The sequence below is a fragment of the Osmerus mordax genome, chromosome 19 (assembly GCF_038355195.1).
Source record: "Osmerus mordax isolate fOsmMor3 chromosome 19, fOsmMor3.pri, whole genome shotgun sequence".
Lineage (NCBI taxonomy): Eukaryota > Metazoa > Chordata > Actinopteri > Osmeriformes > Osmeridae > Osmerus > Osmerus mordax.
Window position 1 is genome coordinate 13,262,528 of NC_090068.1, and position 24,391 is coordinate 13,286,918.

Here is a 24,391-nt window from a genome sequence, read left to right on the forward strand (position 1 = left end):
ATGGCCTTGGTAATGGAACCTATAAGCAAATGGACACCCAAGCAAGTATTAGAATGGATGAAAGGTAAGATAACATATATATTTTTTCTTTTGATTTATTTGTTAAAAACATTGTAATTAGAAGGAGTATGGACTAGGTACCTAGGTACCTGATCCAGTATATAAGATGAACCGTGTAATAAAGCACCATTAATGTAGCTAACATTGATTCTTTGCATTGTAATATATTGATCGTGTGCCATTTTGTGAATCCGACTCTTCATGTGGAAACGCGCTAAAGGGTATCAACCGCCAGTCAGAATTCCCGGATAGCTTGTTTCAGAGAGAACAACCAGATCAAAGCCACAGTTGGGATTTACAGATGTTCACATCTGACATTGCTTTATCATAGCACACAGACTGCGTGCTCTCTCTCTCTCTCTCTCTCTCTCTCTCTCTCTCTCTCTCTCTCTCTCTCTCTCTCTCTCTCTCTTCTGACACAGACACGCGCGCACACACACACACTCACTCTCACACTGAAATCTATTGTAAATTGAAACGCTGGCTCCAGGGGAAACGGTCACAAAACTAACACCATGGACAGCAACGTGCCGTGCTAATGTGCACTAGGATCCAGTCCAATCTGACGAAAACCTTCTAATACTAATATCTTTGGTCTCTCAAATTGAATCTGTCATTTTTTCAATGTATGTTACTGTATGTTACTTTGTCTATGGATGTTATTGTAAAATACTTGTTGCGGAATCAGATCACACATTCATAATTACAATGATGTTGCTTTCCCCCCCCCCACGGTTGGCCATCTATCTGCCCTTATTTCAATATTCAGTACTTCCAAAGGTAGCCTATGGGATATAAACGTGTCTGTTTCCAATCACAGTGAGATGGCTATCATGCACGAGAAGATGGATTCAAAATGCATTTTCTTCTCACTTACAAACTTACATCAGTAGTTGTTGATTATTAGTCACCTCAGCCATCGTGGTCGTCGTTTCCCCCCGGTCTTCGTTTGAGAGATTAGTATGTGAGCCCGACATTCTTACCAACCTGTAAGATCTCTCTCTCTCCCCCTAGCCCAACTGCTGTATCTACAGTAGCATGAAGCTATTATGAGTCTCCACGGACAGACTGTCCTGTTTGTCCTCTGCTTGCAGTACATTTACATTACATTTTACATTTAGTCATTTAGCAGACGCTCTTATCCAGAGCGACTTACAGTAAGTACAGGGACATTCCCCCCGAAGCAAGTAGGGTGAAGTGCCTTGCCCAAGGACACAACGTCATTTGGCACGGCTGGGAATCGAACTGGCAACCTTCAGATTACTAGCCCGACTCCCTCACCGCTCAGCCACCTGACTAGCAGTAGTTTGTGTCCAGAGGGGCTCTGCCCCCCTGCAGCCCTGCTGTCCCAGACTTCCAGCTGTCTCACCAGGGGCCCAGGCCACACAGTCTGACTAGAGGGGCTCTGCCCCCCTGCAGCCCTGCTGTCCCAGACTTCCAGCTGTCTCACCAGGGGCCCAGGCCACACAGTCTCTCCACACTTCAAACACCTGTCAAGGGTCTGAAAATTCTCAACACACACACAAAAAACAAAACACGTCACAGATATTTGATATCTTAATACTCTGTAGTTAGTATCCATTTATGCAAGCCCACAGCAGATGTCCCTGAAAGCCACACAACTGAACTGCGTAGTTCCAAGATTCTCTGTAGACAGAACGTTTACAATGTGTAATCTGAGATTGAGGGTGTTTTTACATACAATCTGAGAGTTTTACTTTGCTGCCACAGCTGTAAGAAAATACACACATTTGCCACAAGGATCTCTTGTGACTGTGGGAAGAACAGCTATACTAAGTAGAAATTAAGTTGACTGAAATGAAGTCACATATGTAGGCTATGCAGCTTGTGACTAGATCTGATACGACCTGTTGAGTTTGAGGTGCAGTGCCATGCATAACTCTCAGCTGTTGGTTTCTGAATAGGAACGTCCTACTAGTCAGGGGAGTCAGGTGGCTAAGCGGTTAGCGAAGCGGGCTAGTAATCTGAAGGTTGCCAGTTCGATTCCCCGGCTGTGCCAAATGACTTTGTGTCCTTGGGCAAGGCACTTCACCCTGCTTGCCTCGTGGAGAATGTCCCTGTACTTACTGTAAGTCGCTCTGGATAAGAGCGTCTGCTAAATGACTAAATGTAAATGTACTACATGTTTATGCTCTTCACAAAGCACGGCTGGGATCCTGTAGGTTCCCTCTGCATCTCTGAACCAGACTGTTGGACTTTGTCAGATGTTTGATCCTGGAATATGAAAGCACATGATTGATAACCTTGGCCAATGCTGGCCAAAGCAGTTATCAGACCATGGGTAGGCAAGTTTGTACTTTGAGGGGATTTACCTCTTTGTCACCAAGCAACTGTTGCCATGGAGCTTTGATAGCCAACATAATGGAAATCCTACAAGCAGTTCACTCTGACATGAAGGAAATGATTCAGGATCATTAGATACAAGGACCTTTACGGAGATGCATGAAACACACAGACAAATACTCTCTCTCTCTCTCTCTTTCAAAACTCAGTTTTGAGTCTCTATCACATTACAACGTTTTAACTCGCAGATGCACCACATTTCTGCACTACGATGCGACAGTGGGATTCACCCGATCGCAAAACGTTATTGAACATTTAATCTGCCCCAGCCTCATAATGCTGTTAGTGTGAGCGTGCACCGTGGTGTCGTGCTGTGTTGACGTGGCACAGCCGGTCTGGGTAATGTGGGTCAGAGAAGAGGCCCGCTCCAGGGCACAGAGTGACTCATCTCCCCAGAGCAGCGCTGTGGTTGGAAGAGCAGCCAGGTTCTGTCTCTGGTCTCCCTGGGAGGATCCTGGTGGTTCAGACACGCTCAGCGCTGCTCTGGTTCAGCGGGCAGCACTCAGGAGGACGGCTGATGTCTCAGAGAAGGACTTCTTTACTGCTGTTCTGCTCTGGGACGGGCACTCAGAGAGAGTTAGCGGCAAGGCTAGCGCAAAAAAGTGAAGATGTTTTTGGGGGGCTTTGTTTAAACGTTTATTGATCGAACAGTTTACATTTAGTCATTTAGCAGACGCTCTTATCCAGAGCGACTTACAGTAAGTACAGGGACGTTCCCCCCCGAGGCAAGTAGGGTGAAGTGCCTTGCCCAAGGACACAACGTCATTTTGCACAGCTGGGAATCGAAATGGCAACCTTCAGATTACTAGCCCGCTTCCCTCACCGCTCAGCCACCTGACAGTTGGAGAGAGACGGGGAAGCAGGGAGGGTTACCATGTTGCTTTGGAGAGCCACTCAATTAAAGCAGTTTGTTTTCAAAGCATTTCTAACGTTCATATTTTCAGAAGTTATAGATTTGAAGTGAATTGTGAGGAACGCGTACCTCACCCACCCTCTGCTGCCCCCACAGGCCTGGATGACTGTCTGCAGCAGTACATCAAGAGCGTTGAGCGGGAGAAGATCAGCGGGGAGCAGCTCCTGCACATCAGCCACCAGGAGCTGGAGGAGCTGGGGGTCTCTCGCATCGGACACCAGGAGCTGATCCTGGAGGCTGTGGACCTGCTGTGCGCTCTGGTGAGGACACGATGACACACACACACACACACTCATACGCACACACTCACATGCACACACACACTCACGCTGTCACACGCACACACTCACTCACACACACTCTCACATGCACACATTCACACTCAAACACACACACACGCACATGCACACACTCACATGCACTCACGCTCTCTCACGCACACACTCACTCACACACACTCTCACATGCACACATTCACATGCACACTCAAACACACACACGCACGCACACACTCTCACACATTCCCACCACGCACACTCTCACACGCACACTCACACACGCACCAATCAAACACACAGACACACGCATCATATTCGCACATCAGATTTGTTCAGACTGAATCTGGAGCTCTGGATTCGTGTTGGGAGGGTGAAGACTCGTTCAGACTCCCTGCTGATGTATCCTTGTATACATAGAGGTCGAGCTGGAGGAGGAGCCTGGTAGCAACAGTGCGTGTGTGTGTTTGTGGGTGTTGTTAGCCTTGAAGTATGACTCATGCGGAGCCAGAAGAGGACCAGGAAGAGCCCTGTTAGAGATAAGAGCTGTGTGTGTCTGAGTCATCTAGGGCCACACTCTCTACATCCTGTCTGATTGGCTGGCTAAGTGTCTGTTAATGGGCCCACCTCCCCAGACAGCAGGGGGGGAGCCATGCAGCTGGAAGTGTATGTGTATGTGTGTGTGTCTGTGTGTGTGTGTGTATGTGTGACAGACTGCCCTGGGGCAGAGCACTATCAGAGCTCCATGAACGTGCCTGGGCTAGCAGAACCTGCCCAGACTCAGGTCATCTGTACCGTTCAACGACCACGTCTGGAGGTGTGTGTGTGTCGGGGAAAAAGAGTGTGTCTGAATTGCCCAGCTCTGGGGGGTGAATGTGTGTAGCTACGTTTGAGTGTGTATGAGTGTATCTCTTTTGTGTCAATGGAATGTATGTGTGTATGTGTCTGTGTGTGCGTGTACAGTATCTGACTCCATCTCCAGCATGGTGCTGTGCTTGATTCTGATTGGCTGCGTCATCGCTGAGGGGAGGTGGGGGTGATGAGGGGTCTGGGAGAGCTGCAGGTAACACACACACACACACATGCACACACACATGCACACGTGCACACACACATGGACACACACACATGCACACGTGCACACACACATGCACACGTGCACACACACACATACGCACACATGCACACACACACACGACCCGTCCAAAAGGGATGCCGTCAGAAGAGGTAGACGACAGTTCCTCTAAATGAAAAGACAAGCCTTTTTGCAAATTAATTTCCTGAATTAATTTCACCTTCCTGACTTCATTATCTAGAGTGATGGATGGAGAGACGATGCGGGCTTAGTGTCAGAGTGACCGCTGAGTCACTTTGACATTAAACTGAAAAATGTGTCTGGGAGTCAGATAACTGTTCATCCTGCGTGCGGCCGTAAGCAGTCCAGGTTCAGCTCTGCTGGAGGGATGCAGGTTTTACCTCCACCATGCTCCTGTACCTCCACCATGCTCCTGTACCTCCACCACGCTCCTGTACCTCCACCACGCTCTTGTACCTCCACCACGCTCCTGTACCTCCACCACGCTCCTGTACCTCCACCACGCTCCTGTACCTCCACCACGCTCCTGTACCTCCACCACGCTCCTGTACCTCCACCACGCTCCTGTACCTCCAGGAAGACGTCTCCTCCGGGCAGGGAAGCGCTTGGATGGGAGGGAGGGGGGGAGGTGAGGAAAGGAGGTGAGGGAGGGAGGGAGTTGAGAGGTGAGGGAGGGGGAGGGAGGTGAGAGCTGAGGGAGTGGGGGGAGGGAGGTGGGGGGGGGGGAGGTTAAGTGAGGTGAGGGAGGGTGGGGAGTGTTGATGGAGGCGCCCCTGAGTCTCCAGACGGGGGGTTGACAGACAGCCCCGTCTCTTTCAGGTCTTGAATGGAGCCAAACACGAGAAGCGAGGACGGGATGAAGGCGCCATGGAAACACTGGGCTCACCGTAATTAAGAGTGACAAAGCCCAGGGTCCCCATGGCAACCATCCCGGACGAGATACCTTGGTCGTGAGTCGGTAGAGGAGGGGAGGCACGTCACCATGGTGACAGCGATGGCTGTTGACTGTTTCCGTGGATTCTGAGACGAATGTCCCGTTCCGATGTGAAAACAAAGATTCACACACAGATGTGAGTGTGTGCGTGTTTTGCGCTGGCATTGTATGTTTGTTTTACGTTTGCAGAACTACGGGCTGGAGACAGAGAACCTGAGGACGTTGTCTCACAAGCTGAACGCCTCGGCCAAGAACCTGCAGAACTTCATCACGGGCCGCCGTCGCGGGGGCCATTACGATGGGCGCGCCTCGCGCAGACTGCCCAACGACTTCCTCACCTCCGTGGTGGACCTGATCGGGGCAGCTAAGAACCTCCTGGCCTGGCTAGACAGGTACATCTCTGACCTCTGACCTCCGCTGGGCTCAAACACACCATTCCGCTCTCTGTCCGTGTGAAAGGTTGACCGTTTGTTGTCACACGGTTGGTAACCGCAGGGAAAGACCCTCAGTGTACAGAAACAAGAAGTGAGACATTTCCTGACCTTTCCTGTTCAGCCTTCCTACAGCTGACCCCTCACTCCTCTTCCCCCGCCAGGTCGCCGTTCGTGAGTGTGACAGAATACTCTGTCCTGAAGAACAACATTGTTCAGCTGTGCCTGGAACTGACCACCATCGTACAGCAGGTGAGCTGAGCAGGGGCAGAGGGCCCCAGTCCTGTCTCATCAGGCAGACTGTCCACCTCCTGTTGACTGCTGTCTTATCAGTCTCAGTTTTGTGTTGTGTTAAGCCTGCCTGTACTGTGATCTTACCTGCAGGACTGCACTGTTTACGAGGCAGAAAACAACATTCTCCATGTGGTAAGTCTAAAAGGTTTCATCAAATCAAATGTACAGTACTGGGTAAAGCAGGGTTTCTAGAGTACTACTACAGAACAGTACTGGGTAAAGAAGGGTTTCTAGAGTACTACTACAGAACAGTACTGGGTAAAGCAGGGTTTCTCAGCTCTGTTTAACCCAGAAGATGAGCTGCAGCCTTTGAAAAATGTCTCTGATGATAAAGGCTGAGAATGGCTCATTAACTGCATGCAGGGCTTCGGTCTTGCAGCTCTGGAGAAGAAAAGAGAGGAAAGTTACTCTGCACTTTTTTGAAAAAGCCTTTTGGCTTCATCAGAACAAGCGACACCCTTGAACTTCTAGAAGCGACAAATACAATGTTCTTTTTGTTCACAGCGTTCTCTTGAACATTATGCTATTGTAGCATTTAACTTTTTCTCCCTACGATAAATACCGCGGAGCGCACGGATGTATAATTATCGCTATTTGTTCAATTGCACTGTTCGTCAGAACCAGTCATCCGACAAAACAGAAAGCACAGTTTGCATTGCAGATGTTGCTGAGGCCCGGAGCATGGACTGACATCTAGCTGTGTTGTTAGAGCTGGGAGCCGTTAACCCTAACCATCCTCCCCCCCCTCCTGCCCCCCCTCCTCCTGACCCCCCCCCTGCCTCCCACCCCCTCCTGTCCCCCTCCTCCTGCCTCTCCTCCTGCCCCCCCCTCCTGCCTCCCACCCCCTCCTGCCCCCCCTCCTCCTGCCCCCCCCCTGCCTCCCAACCCTTCCTGCCCCCTCCCCCCCCCTCCTGCCTCCCCTGGTCTGTAGTGTAAAACGCTGTCCGGGATCTGTGACCACATCATCTCGCTGTCGTCTGATTCGCTGGTGTCCCAGTCTGCCCACCTGGAGGTGGTCCACCTGACCAGCATCACCCCGAGCGAAGGACTGGTGAGACACACACACACATACTCTCAGGACAACACACATACACACACACATACACAATCAGAATCCGAGTTATTGACAAGTAGGTTTTCACATTTCACAGAAATTTGCTTTGGTCTCATGGTGAATGAAAATAACCAAATATTACCAGGACAAAAACAGACAAGACTATTCCAGCTCCTCCTAAACAGCATACTAACAACATCTTTTACATGGCAAATGGGAGCTTTTTAAGCTTTTAACAAACACAGCAAGCTTTACCCCCCTGCTTCCCTCTCTTTCAGGGAATGTACATCAAATCCACCTACGACGGGCTCCATGTTATCACTGGCACCACTGAGAACGTGAGGTTACCTTCTCTGCCCTCCTCTAACACAATGAGGACCAGTTCTATATCAGCAAGGCAGATTATGTAAAATGCGTTGCATTTGTTTTACATTTGACACCTTTTGCCTGGGGAATAGGCCCCTGTTTCTGCCGGAATGGGTTTTAAAGCTGTTTAATTTCACAATTGCAGTGCTTCTTTGCAAATGAGTCTTTGTTGTGCTGCGAAGATGACCCCCTCTAGTCTGGGCTGTGGGATAAGTGTTCAATTTGTGCAGCTAATTGGGAGCCCCTAATTAGCATCTGGGTGGGTAATTGGGGGTGGGATCAGGAGAGGAATGACAGGGTTTACAGATGGCACACAGACTCCAGCTCATTTAATTAGCATGGTTTCAAACACGGCTGGGAACATTTCCTTATTCACACAGAGAGAGAGAGAGAGAGAGAGAGAGAGAGAGAGAGAGAGAGAGAGGGAGGGAGGGAGGGAGGGAGGGGGGAGAGAGAGAGAGAGGATGAGGACAGGTGAGGTTTTATGGAGGTGATTAAGCTAGGCTATATTCAGATATACATCGCTCATCAGTAAGTCCTGTTTGTCCTACTCCTGAGCTTGTGCTTGTTTGTGAAACAGTCATCTTCTGTTGTTGGAGCATCAGAGACTTGATTATCTGCCAAGATGATGTGACTCATCCAGTCAGATGGACGGCTGCTGGCCATTTAGCAGGATAGCTTAGCTATCATGATTCCTGTCTTAAAGATCTGTAGTGGGATTAGGTAGTTAAGGGTTGTTATTCTACAAACATACTGCTTCATGGCTACAGAGTGAGACAAGGTCTTCAGCTGTTTCTGTCTGATGTTTTTCATATTCAGCTCGATCAGATACAAATCATCTTTCTGCCTGTCTCCCATCTTCTCTCTGTCTGTCTCTCTCTAACTGTCTCTCTGTTACCGCCTCTCTAACTGTGTCTCCAACGCTCTCTCTCTCTCCCTGGTCTCTGAAGTCTCCAGCTGACCAGTGTAAGAAGATCCACGCTGGAGACGAGGTTATTCAGGTCAACCACCAGACTGTGGTGAGTAGCGCGGCGCGTGACAGCGTGCAGGCAGCCGTCTCCCCCCCCCCCCGGGCTGACCGGGCCGCCCCTCTCTCCCCCCTGGGCCGACCGGGCCGCCCCTCTCTCCCCCCCCGGGCCGCCCCTCTCTCCCCCCCCCGGGCCGCCCCTCTCTCCCCCCCTGGCCGCCCCTCTCTCCCCCCCTGGCCGCCCCTCTCTCCCCCCCCTGGCCGCCCCTCTCTCCCCCCCTGGCCGCCCCTCTCTCCCCCCCTGGCCGCCCCTCTCTCCCCCCCGGGCCGCCCCTCTCTCCCCCCCGGGCCGCCCCTCTCTCCCCCCCCGGGCCGCCCCTCTCTCCCCCCCCCGGGCCGCCCCTCTCTCCCCCCCTGGCCGCCCCTCTCTCCCCCCCTGGCCGCCCCTCTCTCCCCCCCCTGGCCGCCCCTCTCTCCCCCCCTGGCCGCCCCTCTCTCCCCCCCTGGCCGCCCCTCTCTCCCCCCCGGGCCGCCCCTCTCTCCCCCCCGGGCCGCCCCTCTCTCCCCCCCTGGCCGCTCCTCTCTCCCCCCCGGGCCGCCCCTCTCTCCCCCCCTGGCCGCCCCTCTCTCCCCCCCTGGCCGCCCCTCTCTCCCCCCCCTGGCCGCCCCTCTCTCCCCCCCTGGCCGCCCCTCTCTCCCCCCCGGGCCGCCCCTCTCTCCCCCCCCGGGCCGCCCCCTCTCTCCCCCCCCGGGCCGCCCCTCTCTCCCCCCCGGGCCGCCCCTCTCTCCCCCCCTGGCCGCCCCTCTCTCCCCCCCGGGCCGCCCCTCTCTCCCCCCCTGGCCGCCCCTCTCTCCCCCCCGGGCCGCCCCTCTCTCCCCCCTGGGCTGAGGGATTTGTTTTCAGAAATCACCAGGGCTTTCCTGTACCCGATGAATCATTTAGTGTGATCTGCTAGTTAGGGTGTAAAGCTCTTGTACGCTACACTGGGCTGGTTTGCCATGAATTGATAATGATCTTTTAGTTCCCTCCTTGTAGGGGTTTGTGGCTCTCGTCTGCCCATGGAGACTCACGTGGTGACACGAGAGGGGCGGGGCTGCACTTTAGCCAATCAATGAGGCCCTGGCATCCGTTCCTCCAGCCCAGAGCAGAGGATGTATCTGTGATGAACCATCTGTACCAACCATGCGGGCCCTGGAGGGACACACAGAACACTGCTGTTTGCTCTTCCTGAAGAAAGATATTTGAACGCTCAGCCGAGCTTTTTACCTTTGGCAAGCGAGATTCATTTCCTCCTTTTGAAAGCTGTAAGCAGATCCAGTGTGTGGTTTCGTTCTAGCATCCTTCCCCCGACCCTCAGCAGCTCTCCTGTTCTCCCCCTCGTCGTGGTCCTCCAGTGGGGGGCGCTGTGAGGAGTAGAGGCCACATGTGGCGCTGCTGTGTGGGGGCAGGAGGAGGGGCCTGGACGGGACTGGGGTGGGGAGGGCCCCAGTGAGTCTGTCAGTAAGACCCCCATCGACAGTGAGAGTCATTTAGCCAGCAGGAAGCAGGGGAACCCTCGCAGCCCCCCAGGAGGTCTGATCAATGTTCTGGGGCAGCGGTGGCCTTTTCTCTGGTGTGTTTTGATTGATGTCCGCTAGTTAGAAGCATTTATTTGGAGGATTTTCAGACTCACTGTAACTACAGTGCAGAAGATCCTGCATTTCTTACAATATGAAAATGTTTGTTTTACAATCATTCATTTGCTACCAAGCAACCACAAAACATAACCCTCTTGCCAGGATGTTGTTGATGCGGAATCTTTCATCAACAAAAAAACAAACATAGACAAATGACCAGTGGCTTGCTGACAAATTGCCTGAAGAATTGTTATTTGTTTTAGCTATTTATGGTCAGTCTGTAAACTGGACTGTATTAGGGCTATTAGTAACAACATTTGTTGACGTTATGATTGGTTAATTAAGTTCCCGTTTTCTGGGATATTATTAGTCCTTGAAATGACTCACAGGAATGACACATATCATGTCACCATGTCATCACTTCCAGAACCACGAGACTGGAGGTTTGTCGTTGAACTTTCACATAGTTTATGACGCGTCGATTTGCCCGGAGCGTTTTTCAGTGGGCAGTGAGCGTTCGTGTGTTTTATTGGCAGTATCGGGTTTGAGTGTGTGTGTGTGTGTGTGTGTGAGAGCGAGAGAACAGCCTTAGTGAATGCTGTGTGTACAGGAAGCTGTGGTTGTGGTCCTGGCAGGGATGTTTGGATGGTTTCCAGTTAACAAACAAACTGATGTGAACACAGACACAACATCCTGACCTCACAGTCAAATGTTTTTATTGTGTCTGTGTGTCAACAGCAGTATGTGGGATTAGCTGTGTGTGTAGCATGTGTGTTTATGTGTGTGTGTGTATTATGTGTGTGTGTAGTATGCCTGAGCTGTGTGTGTGTGAAGGCACAGACTGCTGTTTCTGTTTTTGGCTGACTGTGTCTGTGCCAAATTAAATAATGGATCATGTTTTCAGAGTTGAAAACTCGCACTGTACACAACACAGGTGTTGAAGAGCTCTGGACGTACCACAGGATGGTGGGGAGAGAGGGGGGAAGAGAGTGAGAGAGAGAGAGACAGAGAGAGAGAGAGGGAGAGGGAGAGGGAGAGGGAGGGATAGAGACAGGGAGGGAGAGGGAGGGAGGAAGAGAGAGAGAGGGAGAGAGAGAGAGTGAGTGAGAGATGGAGGGGGAGAGGGGGAGAGAGGGAGGGAGAGATGGAGGGAGAAGGAGAGGGAGGGAGGGAGGGAGAAGGAGAGGGAGGGAGGGAGGGAGGGAGAGAGAGGGGGAGGGAGAGAGGGAGGGAGGGAGGGAGGGAGGGAGAGAGTGGGAGAGAGGGAGGGAGGAGGGAGGGAGGGAGGAGTGATTGGACATGACCTGGTTTCTGTGCTCCTCTACCAGAGTGCAGCTGTCAGTGGACTGTACAGCTGCATACATCCTGTCTTGCGGTCCCAGCGTCCACGGTGACACAGATCTCAGTGTCCACGCTCTGCAGGGGTTGCCCGGGTTACGTAGGACCCTGTCAGACATGCGCCGTCAGAGACAGGGCATCAGAACAATTCAGAGAAGACAGATGTATGATGTTATCTCATCAACAGTTTAGATCCCGTGAATCCTGTTTTCCTCAGCCTGTTTCCGTGAATCCTGTTTTCAGGAGCCTTTTCCACCCTCATGCTCGTACATATCAGACCTGAACAGCCCGGTTCTGCGACAGTACACTGATGTCCTAGTGGCTTGTTCCCCCAGCAGCAGCACTGAGTGTGTCATGTGACCTGGGCAGGTGGGCTGGCAGCTGAAGAACCTGGTGAACGCCCTGAGAGAAGACCCCAGCGGAGTCATCCTCACGCTGAAGAAGAGGCCGCAGAACACCCTGACGTCAGGCCCCGCCCTCCTCAAGAACTTACGATGGAAGCCGCTGGCACTCCAGGTAGGTAGAGGCTGGGGGGTGGAGGCAGGTAACTAGAGGCTGGGGGGGTGGAGGCAGGTAGGTAGAGGCTCGGGGGTGGAGGCTGGGGGGGTGGAGGCAGGTAACTAGAGGCTGGGGGGGTGGAGGCAGGTAGGTAGAGGCTCGGGGGTGGAGGCTGGGGGGGGTGGAGGCAGGTAACTAGAGGCTGGGGGGGAGGGAGAGAGGGGGGGGGTTGGTGGTGGGGTGTGTGTGGGGTGTGTGTGGGGGTGAGGGAGGGAGGGGGGGTTGGTGGTGGGGTGTGTGTGTGTGGGGGGGAGAGAGGGGGGGGTTGGTGGTGGGGTGTGTGTGGGGGGGAGGGAGGGAGGGGGGGGGTTGGTGGTGGGGTGTGTGTGGGGGGGAGAGAGGGGGGGGGGTTGGTGTTGGGGTGTGTGTGTGTGTGGTGGGGAGGGAGGGAGGGAGGGAGGGGGGGGTTGGTGTTGGGGTGTGTGTGGTGGGGAGAGAGGGGGGGGGGTTGGTGTTGGGGTGTGTGTGTGTGGTGGGGAGAGAGGGGGGGGGGGTTGGTGTTGGGGTGTGTGTGTGTGTGGTGGGGAGAGAGGGGGGGGGGGTTGGTGTTGGGGTGTGTGTGTGTGTGTGGGGGGGAGAGAGGGGGGGGGTTGGTGTTGGGGTGTGTGTGTGTGTGGTGGGGAGAGAGGGGGGGGGGTTGGTGTTGGGGTGTGTGTGTGTGTGGTGGGGAGGGGGGTTGGTGTTGGGGTGTGTGTGTGTGTGGTGGGGAGGGGGGTTGGTGTTGGGGTGTGTGTGTGTGTGGTGGGGAGGGGGGTTGGTGTTGGGGTGTGTGTGTGTGTGGTGGGGAGGGAGGGGGGGGGGTTGGTGTTGGGGTGTGTGTGTGTGTGGTGGGGAGGGGGGGGTTGGTGTTGGGGTGTGTGTGTGTGTGGTGGGGAGAGAGGGGGGGGGGTTGCATCATGAATGCCTGGATGGTTCAGGTGCGCTGGACTGGCTGAGAGCTATTTTTATCCTTCCGCTCGTCTCCCTCATTTCCATGCTACCCGGCTGGCTCGATGACGCTCGCCGCGGTTTCCCTGGTTACGCATCCCTGGCATCAGTGACATCAGCTCGTGAGGTCATATGATCAGAAGCTCACATCCACACAGAGGAAGGCAGCTCTGCCAAAGCCCCGGGTCCTGAATGGGAAATCAGCAGCCAGGTCTCCAGGAAAAGAGAATAATTAGCAAAGGCTGTTTTGATTTTATCTGCGTGGTTTGGGCTTGAGCTGAGTTGGTGAATGTAGAATGGGACCGTTTTTGGCGCCTTTATGTAACAGTCCAGTGTGGAAGATCCATTTGAGAGAAAAGAAACAGCCTGTTTGAGTGTCTGGGTTTAGATCAATCATCCTGAGGGACGACATTTGAAGGACAATTTGGATGACAAGTCCCCTGGGTCATCTCGGTTAGAATCCCCCTGTGGTGTCTGAACCAGCCTGATACACTGGGTGGTTCTGCATGTCATTAACCCTTTAATTATAATAAAACAAATTGAACTTGCTTCTTATAATTAACATGACAATTTATAATGTGTTAATTTAGCAGACACATGAATCCAAAGTGACACACAGGTGGTCCCTCAGCCCTGTGATGTGTCGGGGTCTGGCCCCCGTCTGGTGGCCCCCGTCTGGTGGCCCCCGCCCGGTGGCCCCCGCCCGGTGGCCCCCGCCCGGAGGCCCCCGCCTGGCGCTGCAGACGCTGGGAGGGGGAGGAGGTGGAGGATCTTCAGTATGTTGATGGGGGAGTTGTGTTGTCACATCAGGATGTGATAGTTAAACAGTCTGGTCCGGTCGCTCAGGGGGAGGAGAGCAGCTCTGGGTTTTGGTGGTCTTCACAATCTTCTCACCCTCGACACATCTTGACATTAATAATGGAAAGTCGTGATCACAAAACCGCTTGTTGCTAGGGGTCCTGTTGCTATCCCCTCCATAGCTGCCAACAGACCTTGCTGAAGAATTTCTCGGTTGCTATGGACGGGATCACTGTTGCTAGTGCGAGCCTCTTCACACACTCTCCTTCTGTCAAGACTCCGTGTGTCTCTCTCTCTACAGTGGCAGACAGCGTGCAGTGTATGGGGAGTGAGCTTCATGTGTTCAATACTTTAACCCCCCCCCCCCCCGATTGCAGCCATCAAAGCAAAACAAATCAATGGAAAAAAGTCTTCACATTTGCACTTATTAAAACACAGGACAGGATGATGAATGCGTACAGTTCTGTTGTCGCTGGCGACCTCAGACTGCCCTGCCCTGCTGACCTGCCTGTCACTACCTCCTCAGCCCCTCTCCACCAGCCCCCCCAGCGGCCCCAACACCCCCCCTAGCGGCCTGGGCACCCTGGAGCTGTCCTCCACCATGGAGCTGTCCTCCACCATGGACAGCAGCCATGAAGTCTTCATCCTCTCCCCTGTGTCGGGCCTGTACGGCCACAGGTGAGAGAGACCCTGGGTCACCCTGGGTCACCCTGTGTCACCCTGGGTCACTCTGGGTCACCGCTATTGTCCCCATCCCTCATCCCTGTTCTGGGGCTGTGTGTTGTGTTTTGTGTTGTGTGTTTTCTGTGTGTGTTGTGTGTTGCACAGTGTCTAGTGCTGCAGAGATGATCCCCTCCGTGTCCTTCCTGTCCCCAGAGAGGAGATGGGCATCATGTCCTGTGACGACATCAACAAGTACAGCCTGGAGAAGCTGAAGGGCTCAGAGTCCCCCAGCTTCTACCTGGACCACGAGGCTGGCCGCTGCTTCACCCTGCTGGAGGAGGAGATGCTGGGCGGGGCCCAGGACTACGACAGGGCCCGCTCCTCTGGGGGCCGGAGGAGAGACAGGACCCCCACACACGGTGAGACCAGGCAGAGGTCTCCAGGGAGACCAGGCAGAGGTCTCCAGGGAGACCAGACACAGGTCAGAGGTCAGAGTCTGCTGTACCAGCAAGGTACAGCAGAGATCAGGACCGCCAAACCAATGAAAACTAAAGTATAAAAAATGTAAGAAATATATATACTGTTGGTAAATGATTATAATTTTTTTTACTAATTTTAAAATGACATTTCGACTTTAATTAATCATGACCGAAACGCCAATAGGTATGCTTGGCAGGTCGACGAAATACCAACTGACATTTCCTCCTTAACTTGCATATGCCCACTTCAATCCACTATGCACGCATCACTTCCGCATATTGCAAAGCCCAGGTCAACAACTTCTGGTAGCGAGCAGTTATGTTAGTTTTCAAACCAAAAAGGCAGTTTTGTAGAGGAGTTAGGGTTGCCTTACCAAAATGACAATCAACGATATACATAGGAGTCTATGTTGCTGCCCTTCAAGCAAGAGGGAAATGGGTTCAAATTGTACGTTTTCGAGCTACATCGACAATTACGAAGGTAAGGTTTATTTAACTCACACGGTAAAAGTAGCTAGCTAGGCTAGCTCTAGCTATCTAGGATTTGAGCAATAACGTTAGCTGAGCTAGCTAGCTAAAAAGAAATTGCTACATTATAATCATGTCTAGACCTGGACTGGCTGTGGTAGTTATGCAGGTTACCTCTCTTTACTATGTGTGCTTACTGTGGCGCTGATGGACACTTGGAGTGGCTGTTCTAGGGAGTAGCATACACACAGATCTCTGGTGTGGGGCTGTGTGTGGCGTGTGTTGTGTGGCGTGTGTTGTGTGGTGTGTGTTGCAGTGTCTAGTGCTGCAGAGATAAATCCCTTTGGCTGTGCCCCGGCGGAGTGTTTTTCATGTTAACAGCCTGCCAGGGAAGTGAGGTTGGACTGCTTCCAAGCCTGTAATGGCTCCAGGCAGGAGATGCTCTTCTCTGCCTGTGGCCTGGCTGGGTCCTCTGTCTCTCACACACCCTGGACCAATCCCTCCCCCCCCCCCCCGTCCGTCCGTCCGTCCGCCCCCCCCCCCCCCTGTCCGCCCCTCTGAATGTCATCTGTTATCGCTTGGGCCACAGCATTCCACTTGCTGTTCCGTACAGTACGTGTTTGATCCTGTCTGCCTGCACTAGATTTATATATATGTGTCCTACACACATTGTGTCAGATATATCATATCCTCTATCAGACCCTCTCCCCCCTCTCTCCTCCCCCCCCTCTCCTCCCTCTCTCCTCCCCCCCCTCTCTTCTCCCCCCCTCTCTCCTCTCCTCCCCCCCTCTCTCCTCCCCCCCTCTCTCCTCTCCTCTCCTCCCCCCCCTCTCTCCTCTCCTCCCCCTCTTCTCTCATCTCCTCTCCTCCCCCTCCTCTCTCATCTCCTCCCCCTCTTCTCTCATCTCCTCTCCTCCCCCTCTCCTCTCATGTCCTCTCCTCCAAATACACACACACAACCATACCCGCACACATACTTAGCATAACCACATTGCTGTATTAAAAGCAAGCATGTTTGTGGTATTGAGCCGAATTTACAGAAGCTTGTTTAAGTGGGCGGTAAAGATTGCATCTCACTCCCACGACCAGGGGTATAAATAGATAGCTCACATGCATTACAATGAGTGTGTTTGCTTTCCTTTGACTGAAACCACCCCCTCTCTCAGGGCTTGCTGCCCTCCGTGGCCCGCTGGGTCATGTGATGGTTAGTTCTGTGGAGAACCGTCATGGAAACAGCTCCTCAGAGCGGCCAGTTTCAACCACCAGTTTCACAATCGGAACAATTACTTTAATATGAAGAGAGAAAAAACGTTCCTATCGACAAAGCCCAAGGCCTTGACGCAAAAACGATCGAACAACATCCATTCTTTTCATTTTACATTTGATTCAATCACTCGTCTCTTTTCTACTTCCAATCTTTCTTTCTCTCCCCCAGACTCCGAAAGCCCTCTGCTGCGTTACCTGGGCGACGACAAGATCCTGATGATCCAGGAGGAGCCGGACGCGTCGCGGGAGTCAAAGCGGGACACAGGACGACGCTCGCGCAAGAAGAGCCACAATCCCAGCAGCCCCAGCTACCCCATCAGCCCCAGCTACCCCATCAGCCCCAGCTACCCCATCAGCCCCAGCTACCCCATCAGCCCCTCCCTCCTGGTGCCTCCTGCCAGGCTTGAGTCAGGACCCCAGGAAGGGCTGCCTTTCTCACTGCCTGAGAGCCACACCGTGCCTCTTTACCATGTGAGTCCCAGCCGCTAGACTGACACGCTGACGGGGTCTGAAGGTAGCATCGTGTCGGCTCTGTAGTGCGGGAGGGTTCCTGCATCTCTCTCTGTAGCGCTTGAGGGTTCCTGCATCTCTCTCTGTAGTGCGGGAGGGTTCCTGCATCACTCTCTGTAGTGCGGGAGGGTTCCTGCATCTCTCTGTAGTGCAGGAGGGTTCCTGCATCTTTCTCTGTAGTGCAGGAGGGTTCCTGCATCTCTCTCTGTAGTGCGGGAGGGTTCCTGCATCTCTCTCTGTACTGCGGGAGGGTTCCTGCATCTCTCTGTAGTGCGGGAGGGTTCCTGCATCTCTCTGTAGTGAGGGAGGGTTCCTGCATCTCTCTGTAGTGCGGGGGGGTTCCTGCATCTCTCTGTAGTGCGGGGGGGTTCCTGCATCTCTCTGTAGTGCGGGAGGGTTCCTGCATCTCTCTGTAGTGCGGGGGGGTTCCTGCATCTCTCTGTAGTGCGGGGGGGTTCCTGCATCTCTCTGTAGTGCGGGGGGGTTCCTGCATCTCTCTGTAGTGAGGGAGGGTTCCTGCATCTCTCTGTAGTGCGGGGGGGTTCCTGCATCTCTCTGTAGTGCGGGAGGGTTCCTGCATCTCTCTGTAGTGAGGGAGGGTTCCTGCATCTCTCTGTAGTGAGGGAGGGTTCCTGCATCTCTCTCTGTAGTGCGGGAGGGTTCCTGCATCTCTCTGTAGTGAGGGAGGGTTCCTGCATCTCTCTCTGTAGTGCGGGAGGGTTCCTGCATCTCTCTGTAGTGAGGGAGGGTTCCTGCATCTCTCTCTGTAGTGCGGGAGGGTTCCTGCATCTCTCTGTAGTGAGGGAGGGTTCCTGCATCTCTCTGTAGTGAGGGAGGGTTCCTGCATCTCTCTCTGTAGTGCGGGAGGGTTCCTGCATCTCTCTGTAGTGAGGGAGGGTTCCTGCATCTCTCTGTACTGCGGGAGGGTTCCTGCATCTCTCTGTAGTGAGGGAGGGTTCCTGCATCTCTCTCTGTAGTGCGGGAGGGTTCCTGCATCTCTCTGTAGTGAGGGAGGGTTCCTGCATCTCTCTCTGTAGTGCGGGAGGGTTCCTGCATCTCTCTGTAGTGCGGGAGGGTTCCTGCATCTCTCTGTAGTGCGGGAGGGTTCCTGCATCTCTCTGTAGTGAGGGAGGGTTCCTGCATCTCTCTCTGTAGTGCGGGAGGGTTCCTGCATCTCTCTGTAGTGCGGGAGGGTTCCTGCATCTCTCTGTAGTGCGGGAGGGTTCCTGCATCTCTCTGTAGTGCGGGAGGGTTCCTGCATCTCTCTGTAGTGCGGGGGGGTTCCTGCATCTCTCTCTGTACTGCGGGAGGGTTCCTGCATCTCTCTGTAGTGAGGGAGGGTTCCTGCATCTCTCTCTGTAGTGCGGGAGGGTTCCTGCATCTCTCTGTAGTGAGGGAGGGTTCCTGCATCTCTCTGTAGTGAGGGAGGGTTCCTGCATCTCTCTGTAGTGAGGGAGGGTTCCTGCATCTCTCTGTGAAGGGGCAGGGTTGTGTGACAGGTGTTGAGAGGCGGGTTGTTATTGTGGATGAAGCGTTTGGGGGTTTTGGAGGTTGGGGTTAATATTTTAGAACACAATGCGAGTCAAATGTGTCACCTTTTTCCGGGGGCCCTGCCCCCATAGGCTGGCTCTGCTGTCTGTCACCAGGCCCTGCCCCCATAGGCTGGCTCTGCTGTCTGTCACCAGGCCCCTCCTCCACAGACCTCCTGTGCTGTGTGTCTGCAGGGCACAGCAGGAAACACAGGCCTCCTCCCCACATGACAGTAATCTGTGATCTTTCACTGTGATCTTTAACTCCTCTCTCTGCCTGTCACTCTCTCGCTGACTCTCTCTCTCTCTGCCTGTCACTCTCTCGCTGACTCTCTCTCTCTCTGCCTGTCACTCTCTCCTCTCTCTGTCTACCTCTCTCCTCTCTCTACCTCCTCTCTACCTTTCTCCTCTCTCTCTCCTTCCACAGAGAGTTGGAGACACACTGAGAGCAGACACAGACAGGTGAGAGACTGGCTGAGACATCGTATCTTAACTGCTTACAAGGTTGAAAGGATAATAGCTAATAATATTAACTAATGCTACAAAAAAAAAGATGTTGTATAAACTTGAAAAAAAAACGCAGATGAGATTTTTTTTTATTGTGAAAAGATGAGTGTGTGAGTAATAGTTGATGCTTCCTAAAATATAATAGGTTTGATCAAATCAATTATTTGGGTAGGCAGTGACAGCATTGCTTAGTGCTATTAGAAACATCTTGAAAACAGAACTGTGTGGTTTCAGAGCTCAGTATACCAGTGAAGGTCCCCACAGTCAGAGCTCATCATCACAGCAGTTTCTCTTCTGCTCAACTGGCCTGCAAGTCTCGCAGAGACGAGCTCTACTTTTATTTCCTGCCGAACCCACGGTGGTTTCGCTTGCTTGTAAAACCGTCTGAGAAACACCTCCCTCACTGCATTATATTTCGTTTTTGACAGAAGCGGCTACAAAATTCGGTTGAGCATAAAGATTTGAAACCATGTAAAGTTCAGTTTGAGATTGGATCAGTCGTGTCCAGACATACATTCAGACAAGCCCGCAGAGAAGTTTGTCTGACTGATCCTGATTGGCTGTCTCATCCCCAGTACTGATTGGCTTTCTCCTCCTCAGGTATGCTAGTTTTGGCATTGAGAGGCAAGGAGGATCATCCATGAGGAAGGTAATTGTGAAGTGTCCCAGAAGGATGTTTAACCCACTAACACAGCATTGCACCACTTATTTACAAATACAGCACCCGTTACTCATGTGGTGCTAAACCAGCTCTTCTGACCTGTCTGCAGTCATTCCACTACGCCTCTCTGAGGACTAAGCCCAAGAAGAGAACTAAAGGTAAGACTTTCTCCTCCAAACTTCCGCTTCAGACTTTGTTCAGGTGGAATTTCTCCGGGCTGGTGGTGGGTCTTTGTACGAGCGTCGGGTTCGAAATTATCCTAGTTCTGCGGATGTCGTCAGTGTATTCAAGTCTATTATTCTAAATTTAAAAAAGGTTATTGCCCATCCCCACAGGGGTCGAAAATTGTCTTTAGACAGAGGCTCAACCAAACAACACAAAGAAAAACAAACATAACAAAAATAAATAACTTCCTATTAAATGAAATGTATCTAAAAATCCTCTTGAAAACGTCAGTGGCGGTGGGGAGTCTGAGGGTCCAAGGTTGTTCATCCCCGCCGCGTTCCTCCCTAGGTTCTCTGACCAGCGCCAGCCGGAGGAGGATCTCCTGTAAGGACCTGGGCCACGGGGACTGCGAGGGCTGGCTGTGGAAGAAGAAGGACGCCAAGGGCTACTTCACCCAGAAGTGGAAGAAGTACTGGTTCATCCTGAAGGAGTCGTCCCTGTACTGGTACACCAACCAGAATGTAAGAGTACCGTCCGGATCACTTCTATTGAGCGTGTGAAGACACCCACAGGGCTGTGTTTAGAAGCCGTGTCACAGAGGGCCCACAGCACCGGCACGGAAACTTATATCCAGTATTATCTGACGTTTTCGTAAATATTACAGATTTGACTATCATATCGCTAAAAAAGATTTCACTCTCTGAGTTTGCTTATATTGCTGAATTATTCCAGGCAAATGGCCATTTCAGGAAGCACTTTTTAATGTTGTTCATTAAAAAGTTATTGTATGGTGTGTGATTTTATAATTATATCTATGATACAACCCTCAATAAAGATAACTCAGACCTCCTCTCTGCCTTCCCACGCTACCCAGGATGAGAAGGCTGAAGGATTCATCAGCCTGCCAGAGTTCCGTATAGACCGAGCCATCGAATGCCGGAGAAAACAGTAAGATCTCTTGGGATTATGCAAGAAAATGTTACGCAATATGCTGAAAGACAAAACGAACACAGCTTCAGACAGGAAAACACGTCTGCTGTACGGGGATGTTGTGGAAGCCATGGAGGTCTCCAGAGAGCACAAACAGACGACACTCGTGTACTAACACGACTACAACATGACACAGGGAACACACGTCTGTTTGCATCTGAGAGGCTGACTTGAGCAAGGACCAGGCCAGAGCAAGCCAGACCTGACCTGACCAGAGCAGGCCAGACCTGACCTGACCAGAGCAGGCCAGACCTGACCTGACCAGAGCAGGCCAGACCTGACCTGACCAGAGCAGGCCAGACCTGACCTGACCAGAGCAGGCCAGACCTGACCTGACCAGAGCAGGCCAGACCAGACCAGACCAGGCCAGACTAGGCCAGACCAGGCTTCACGTCTTCTGCCACACGCATGCTAGCTAGCTCAGGGATGCTGAAGATGTCTCCCGTAGTAACAAGATGATGTCTCCCGTAGTAACAAGATGTCTCCCGTAGTAACAAGATGTCTCCCGTAGTAACAAGATGTCTCCTGTAGTAACAAGATGTCTCCTGTAGTAACAAGACTTCTCCTGTAGTAACAAGACTTCTCCTGTAGTAACAAGACTTCTCCTGTAGTAACAGGATGATGTTTTTGTTCTGTTTTCCCCCACAGTGCATTCAAAGCCTGTCATCCCAAAATCAAGAGTTTCTTTTTTGCCACAGACTGTCTGGAGGAGATGAACAGGTGAGGAAACAGCCTTGTTTTCCCTCGCATGACGTCCAAACCCAGAACCGTAACTGGATCATTTCTGGGAGGATTCCCACTCAGGAAAGCCCGTTCTTACACAGTTGTGTGGTCGGCGTTTAGTCCTCGTCCCTGAGGTCACCTTCACCTGTCCCCTCTCTCCTGTCCTCCTCCCAGGTGGATGAACCGGCTGGGGCTCGCGGCCATCGGCTACACCCCCGATGACAAGGTGCCTCGTCCCGACGAAGGTGAGGGAGTCTGAGTTTACGTTCGATGACACACAGCACATCTCCGACTCATCACTGTTTTCTTGCAAATCAAGACTTCCTTTCAGTTTGAGGATGAGAAGTCCACTGGGAACGATGTGGAGTAGCTTGTTGAGTGTGTGTGCTGGGCTGTGTCCTGGCAGACTGCTGGAGTGAGAGTGACCAGGATGAGATGGATGGATCCATGACCCTGAAACAGGAGGCCATGTCCTCGCGGTTTGACACCTACCACCGCACCCCTTCTGTAAGTCAGGGCCAGCTGCTCAAATGTGCATGTTCACCACATCCACACACTAACCCAGAGCTGCCAACTCTCAGGCAGCGTTGGCCGTGAGACACGCGCATTTCAACCAGTTCACACACGCTCTCACACCACACCTTGTATTTCTCACGCCAACCAAGTAGTCCTGCTAATGTTGTAAACAGTATTGAAGGACGCGCAGGCACACGGAGTGAAGCAACATAGGGGTAAGACACACGTGAAATGTCGTCTCGGGGGGCTTTGTACGCAGCAACATTTGGGTTGGCTCCACCAAATCTCACTCCAAGGTTTTTTGGAAAAGTTGGCAGAACCTGCTAACCTCACACAGAGAAACATTCACCACATCCACACACTCACCTCACACAGAGCCTCCCCCCTCCCCCCCCTCCCTCCCTCCTCCCCTCCCCCCCCTCCCCCTCTCCCAGGTGAACTCCTCCAGTCCTTTCCCTGAGCGTCACTTCTCCAGCGAGTCCACCTACTCCCACTCCTCAGCCGAGGACTCCCGTCCAGACGTACCCGGCAGCGCCCACGCCTCCTCCTGCCACTCCTCCCACCGGGAGCGCCGGTCCTGGCAGGACCTGATCGAGACGCCCCTCACCAGCTCCGGGCTCCACTTCCTCCAGACCGTGCCGGGCGACAGCGACGCCGGCTACGGCAGCGGCTACATGGGCCTCGGCCATCTGCTCCTGTCCCCAGAGCGCCGGCGCCAGGCCACCCTGCCGGCCCAGAGGCACCGCTGCCCCGACAGGGACGGGCCCTTCCCCCTGGTGGACCTGGAGGAGCAGGGCCGGGGCCTGCAGGGCCACACACACAAGCAGCGCAGCCAGAGCCTCCCCAGGAACAGGGAGGCGGCCGACAGCCAGGGCCTGAGGCCCGCGGCGCCCCCGGGCGAGAGGAGCCAGGATGACGAGGTGCCTGTCAGGAAGCACAACGGCAGGAAACCCCACGGGAAATCCGGTACGTTCCGAAGCCCTACCTCCCGGCTTCTCACAGCGCGTCATCCCCAGCTTCACCTTGTGTTTCTACAGCCTCCACACCTGCTTCCTGTCGAGTTCACAGCCAAGGGAAGTTAGAAACGACTCCCTGAGATGCAATGATCCGATTCCACGTCGGTATGTTGGTCTTTTCCCTCCAGATTCCCGGTCCAGAGAGCGCGGAGGTCACGCCCAGGGCGGGGTTGATGGTTACCAGGAGTTGTACCGCTCGATAGAGCAGGCCAGCCTGTCGCCCCTGGGGCAGCAGAGACCCTCCACCAAGCAGGAGTTCCGTTCCTCCTTCATCAAGCGATGCAACGACCCCGTCATCAACGACAAGCTGCACCGCGTACGAGCCTTGCGCAGCACGCTGAAGGTGACATATCCCTCTGAACTCTGTTCTTCCTCCGTTTTCATCAAATCACATTTCCGCAAAGCCTTTTTTAGGATTAGGATTAGGATCTGATTCGGATTTTGATAACACAAGACCCCTCAATCACGTGACCGAAACTTGACATCTTATTGGTTGGTCAGTTGACGGGTGACTGTGGTTAGAAAGTGACACATGGTTTGAGCCTCACTGATCATGCCTTGTTTCCTACAGGCCAAAGAGGGTGACCTGGCCGTCATCAGCCAGGTGCTGGACAACCCCGGCTTGACGTCCCAGATGTTCCAGGAGTGGAAACAGCTGCACCAGGAGCTGTTCTTGGACATCTGCGAGTTCAGCTCGACCCCAGCAGAGCCGCACCTGCAGCCCTCGGACCTCTCCCCTCTCTCCCCCCTCTCCCCCCCTGTCATGATGCACACGCACTCCTTCATCGAGACTCACGTTTGAGACTGAGAAGCTCCAGTCCTGACCCTCTCTCTCTCTCCTCATCCTTCCCTCTCCTCCTCCTCCTCCCTCCCTCCCTCTCTCTCTCCTCATCCCTCCCTCTCCTC

At 53.2% G+C, this 24,391-nt stretch overlaps 1 protein-coding gene across 1 annotated transcript; it reads left to right on the top strand.

The window, feature by feature from the left end:
- On the top strand, positions 1-24,287 carry si:ch211-26b3.4 (connector enhancer of kinase suppressor of ras 2). Its single transcript, XM_067256791.1, has 23 exons — positions 1-64; positions 3,434-3,597; positions 5,832-6,034; positions 6,238-6,325; positions 6,458-6,499; positions 7,299-7,418; positions 7,700-7,759; positions 8,738-8,806; positions 12,079-12,225; positions 14,519-14,670; positions 14,869-15,167; positions 17,038-17,339; positions 19,335-19,369; positions 20,015-20,063; positions 20,185-20,233; positions 20,589-20,761; positions 21,115-21,188; positions 21,879-21,950; positions 22,128-22,198; positions 22,360-22,460; positions 22,904-23,435; positions 23,614-23,828; positions 24,057-24,287. The coding sequence occupies exons 1-23, from the start codon at positions 1-3 to the stop codon at positions 24,285-24,287; spliced, it is 3,312 nt and encodes a 1,103-aa protein (XP_067112892.1).
- Positions 24,288-24,391: the final 104 nt, after the last annotated feature.

Excerpts from the sequence above, each read along its gene's own strand:
- si:ch211-26b3.4 (XM_067256791.1), top strand. The coding sequence starts at position 1 with ATGGCCTTGGTAATGGAACCTATAAGCAAATGGACACCCAAGCAAGTA. Across the intron at positions 8,807-12,078 it reads AGGTCAACCACCAGACTGTG|GTGGGCTGGCAGCTGAAGAA; the intron begins GTGAGTAGCGCG and ends TGACCTGGGCAG. Across the intron at positions 12,226-14,518 it reads GGAAGCCGCTGGCACTCCAG|CCCCTCTCCACCAGCCCCCC; the intron begins GTAGGTAGAGGC and ends CTACCTCCTCAG.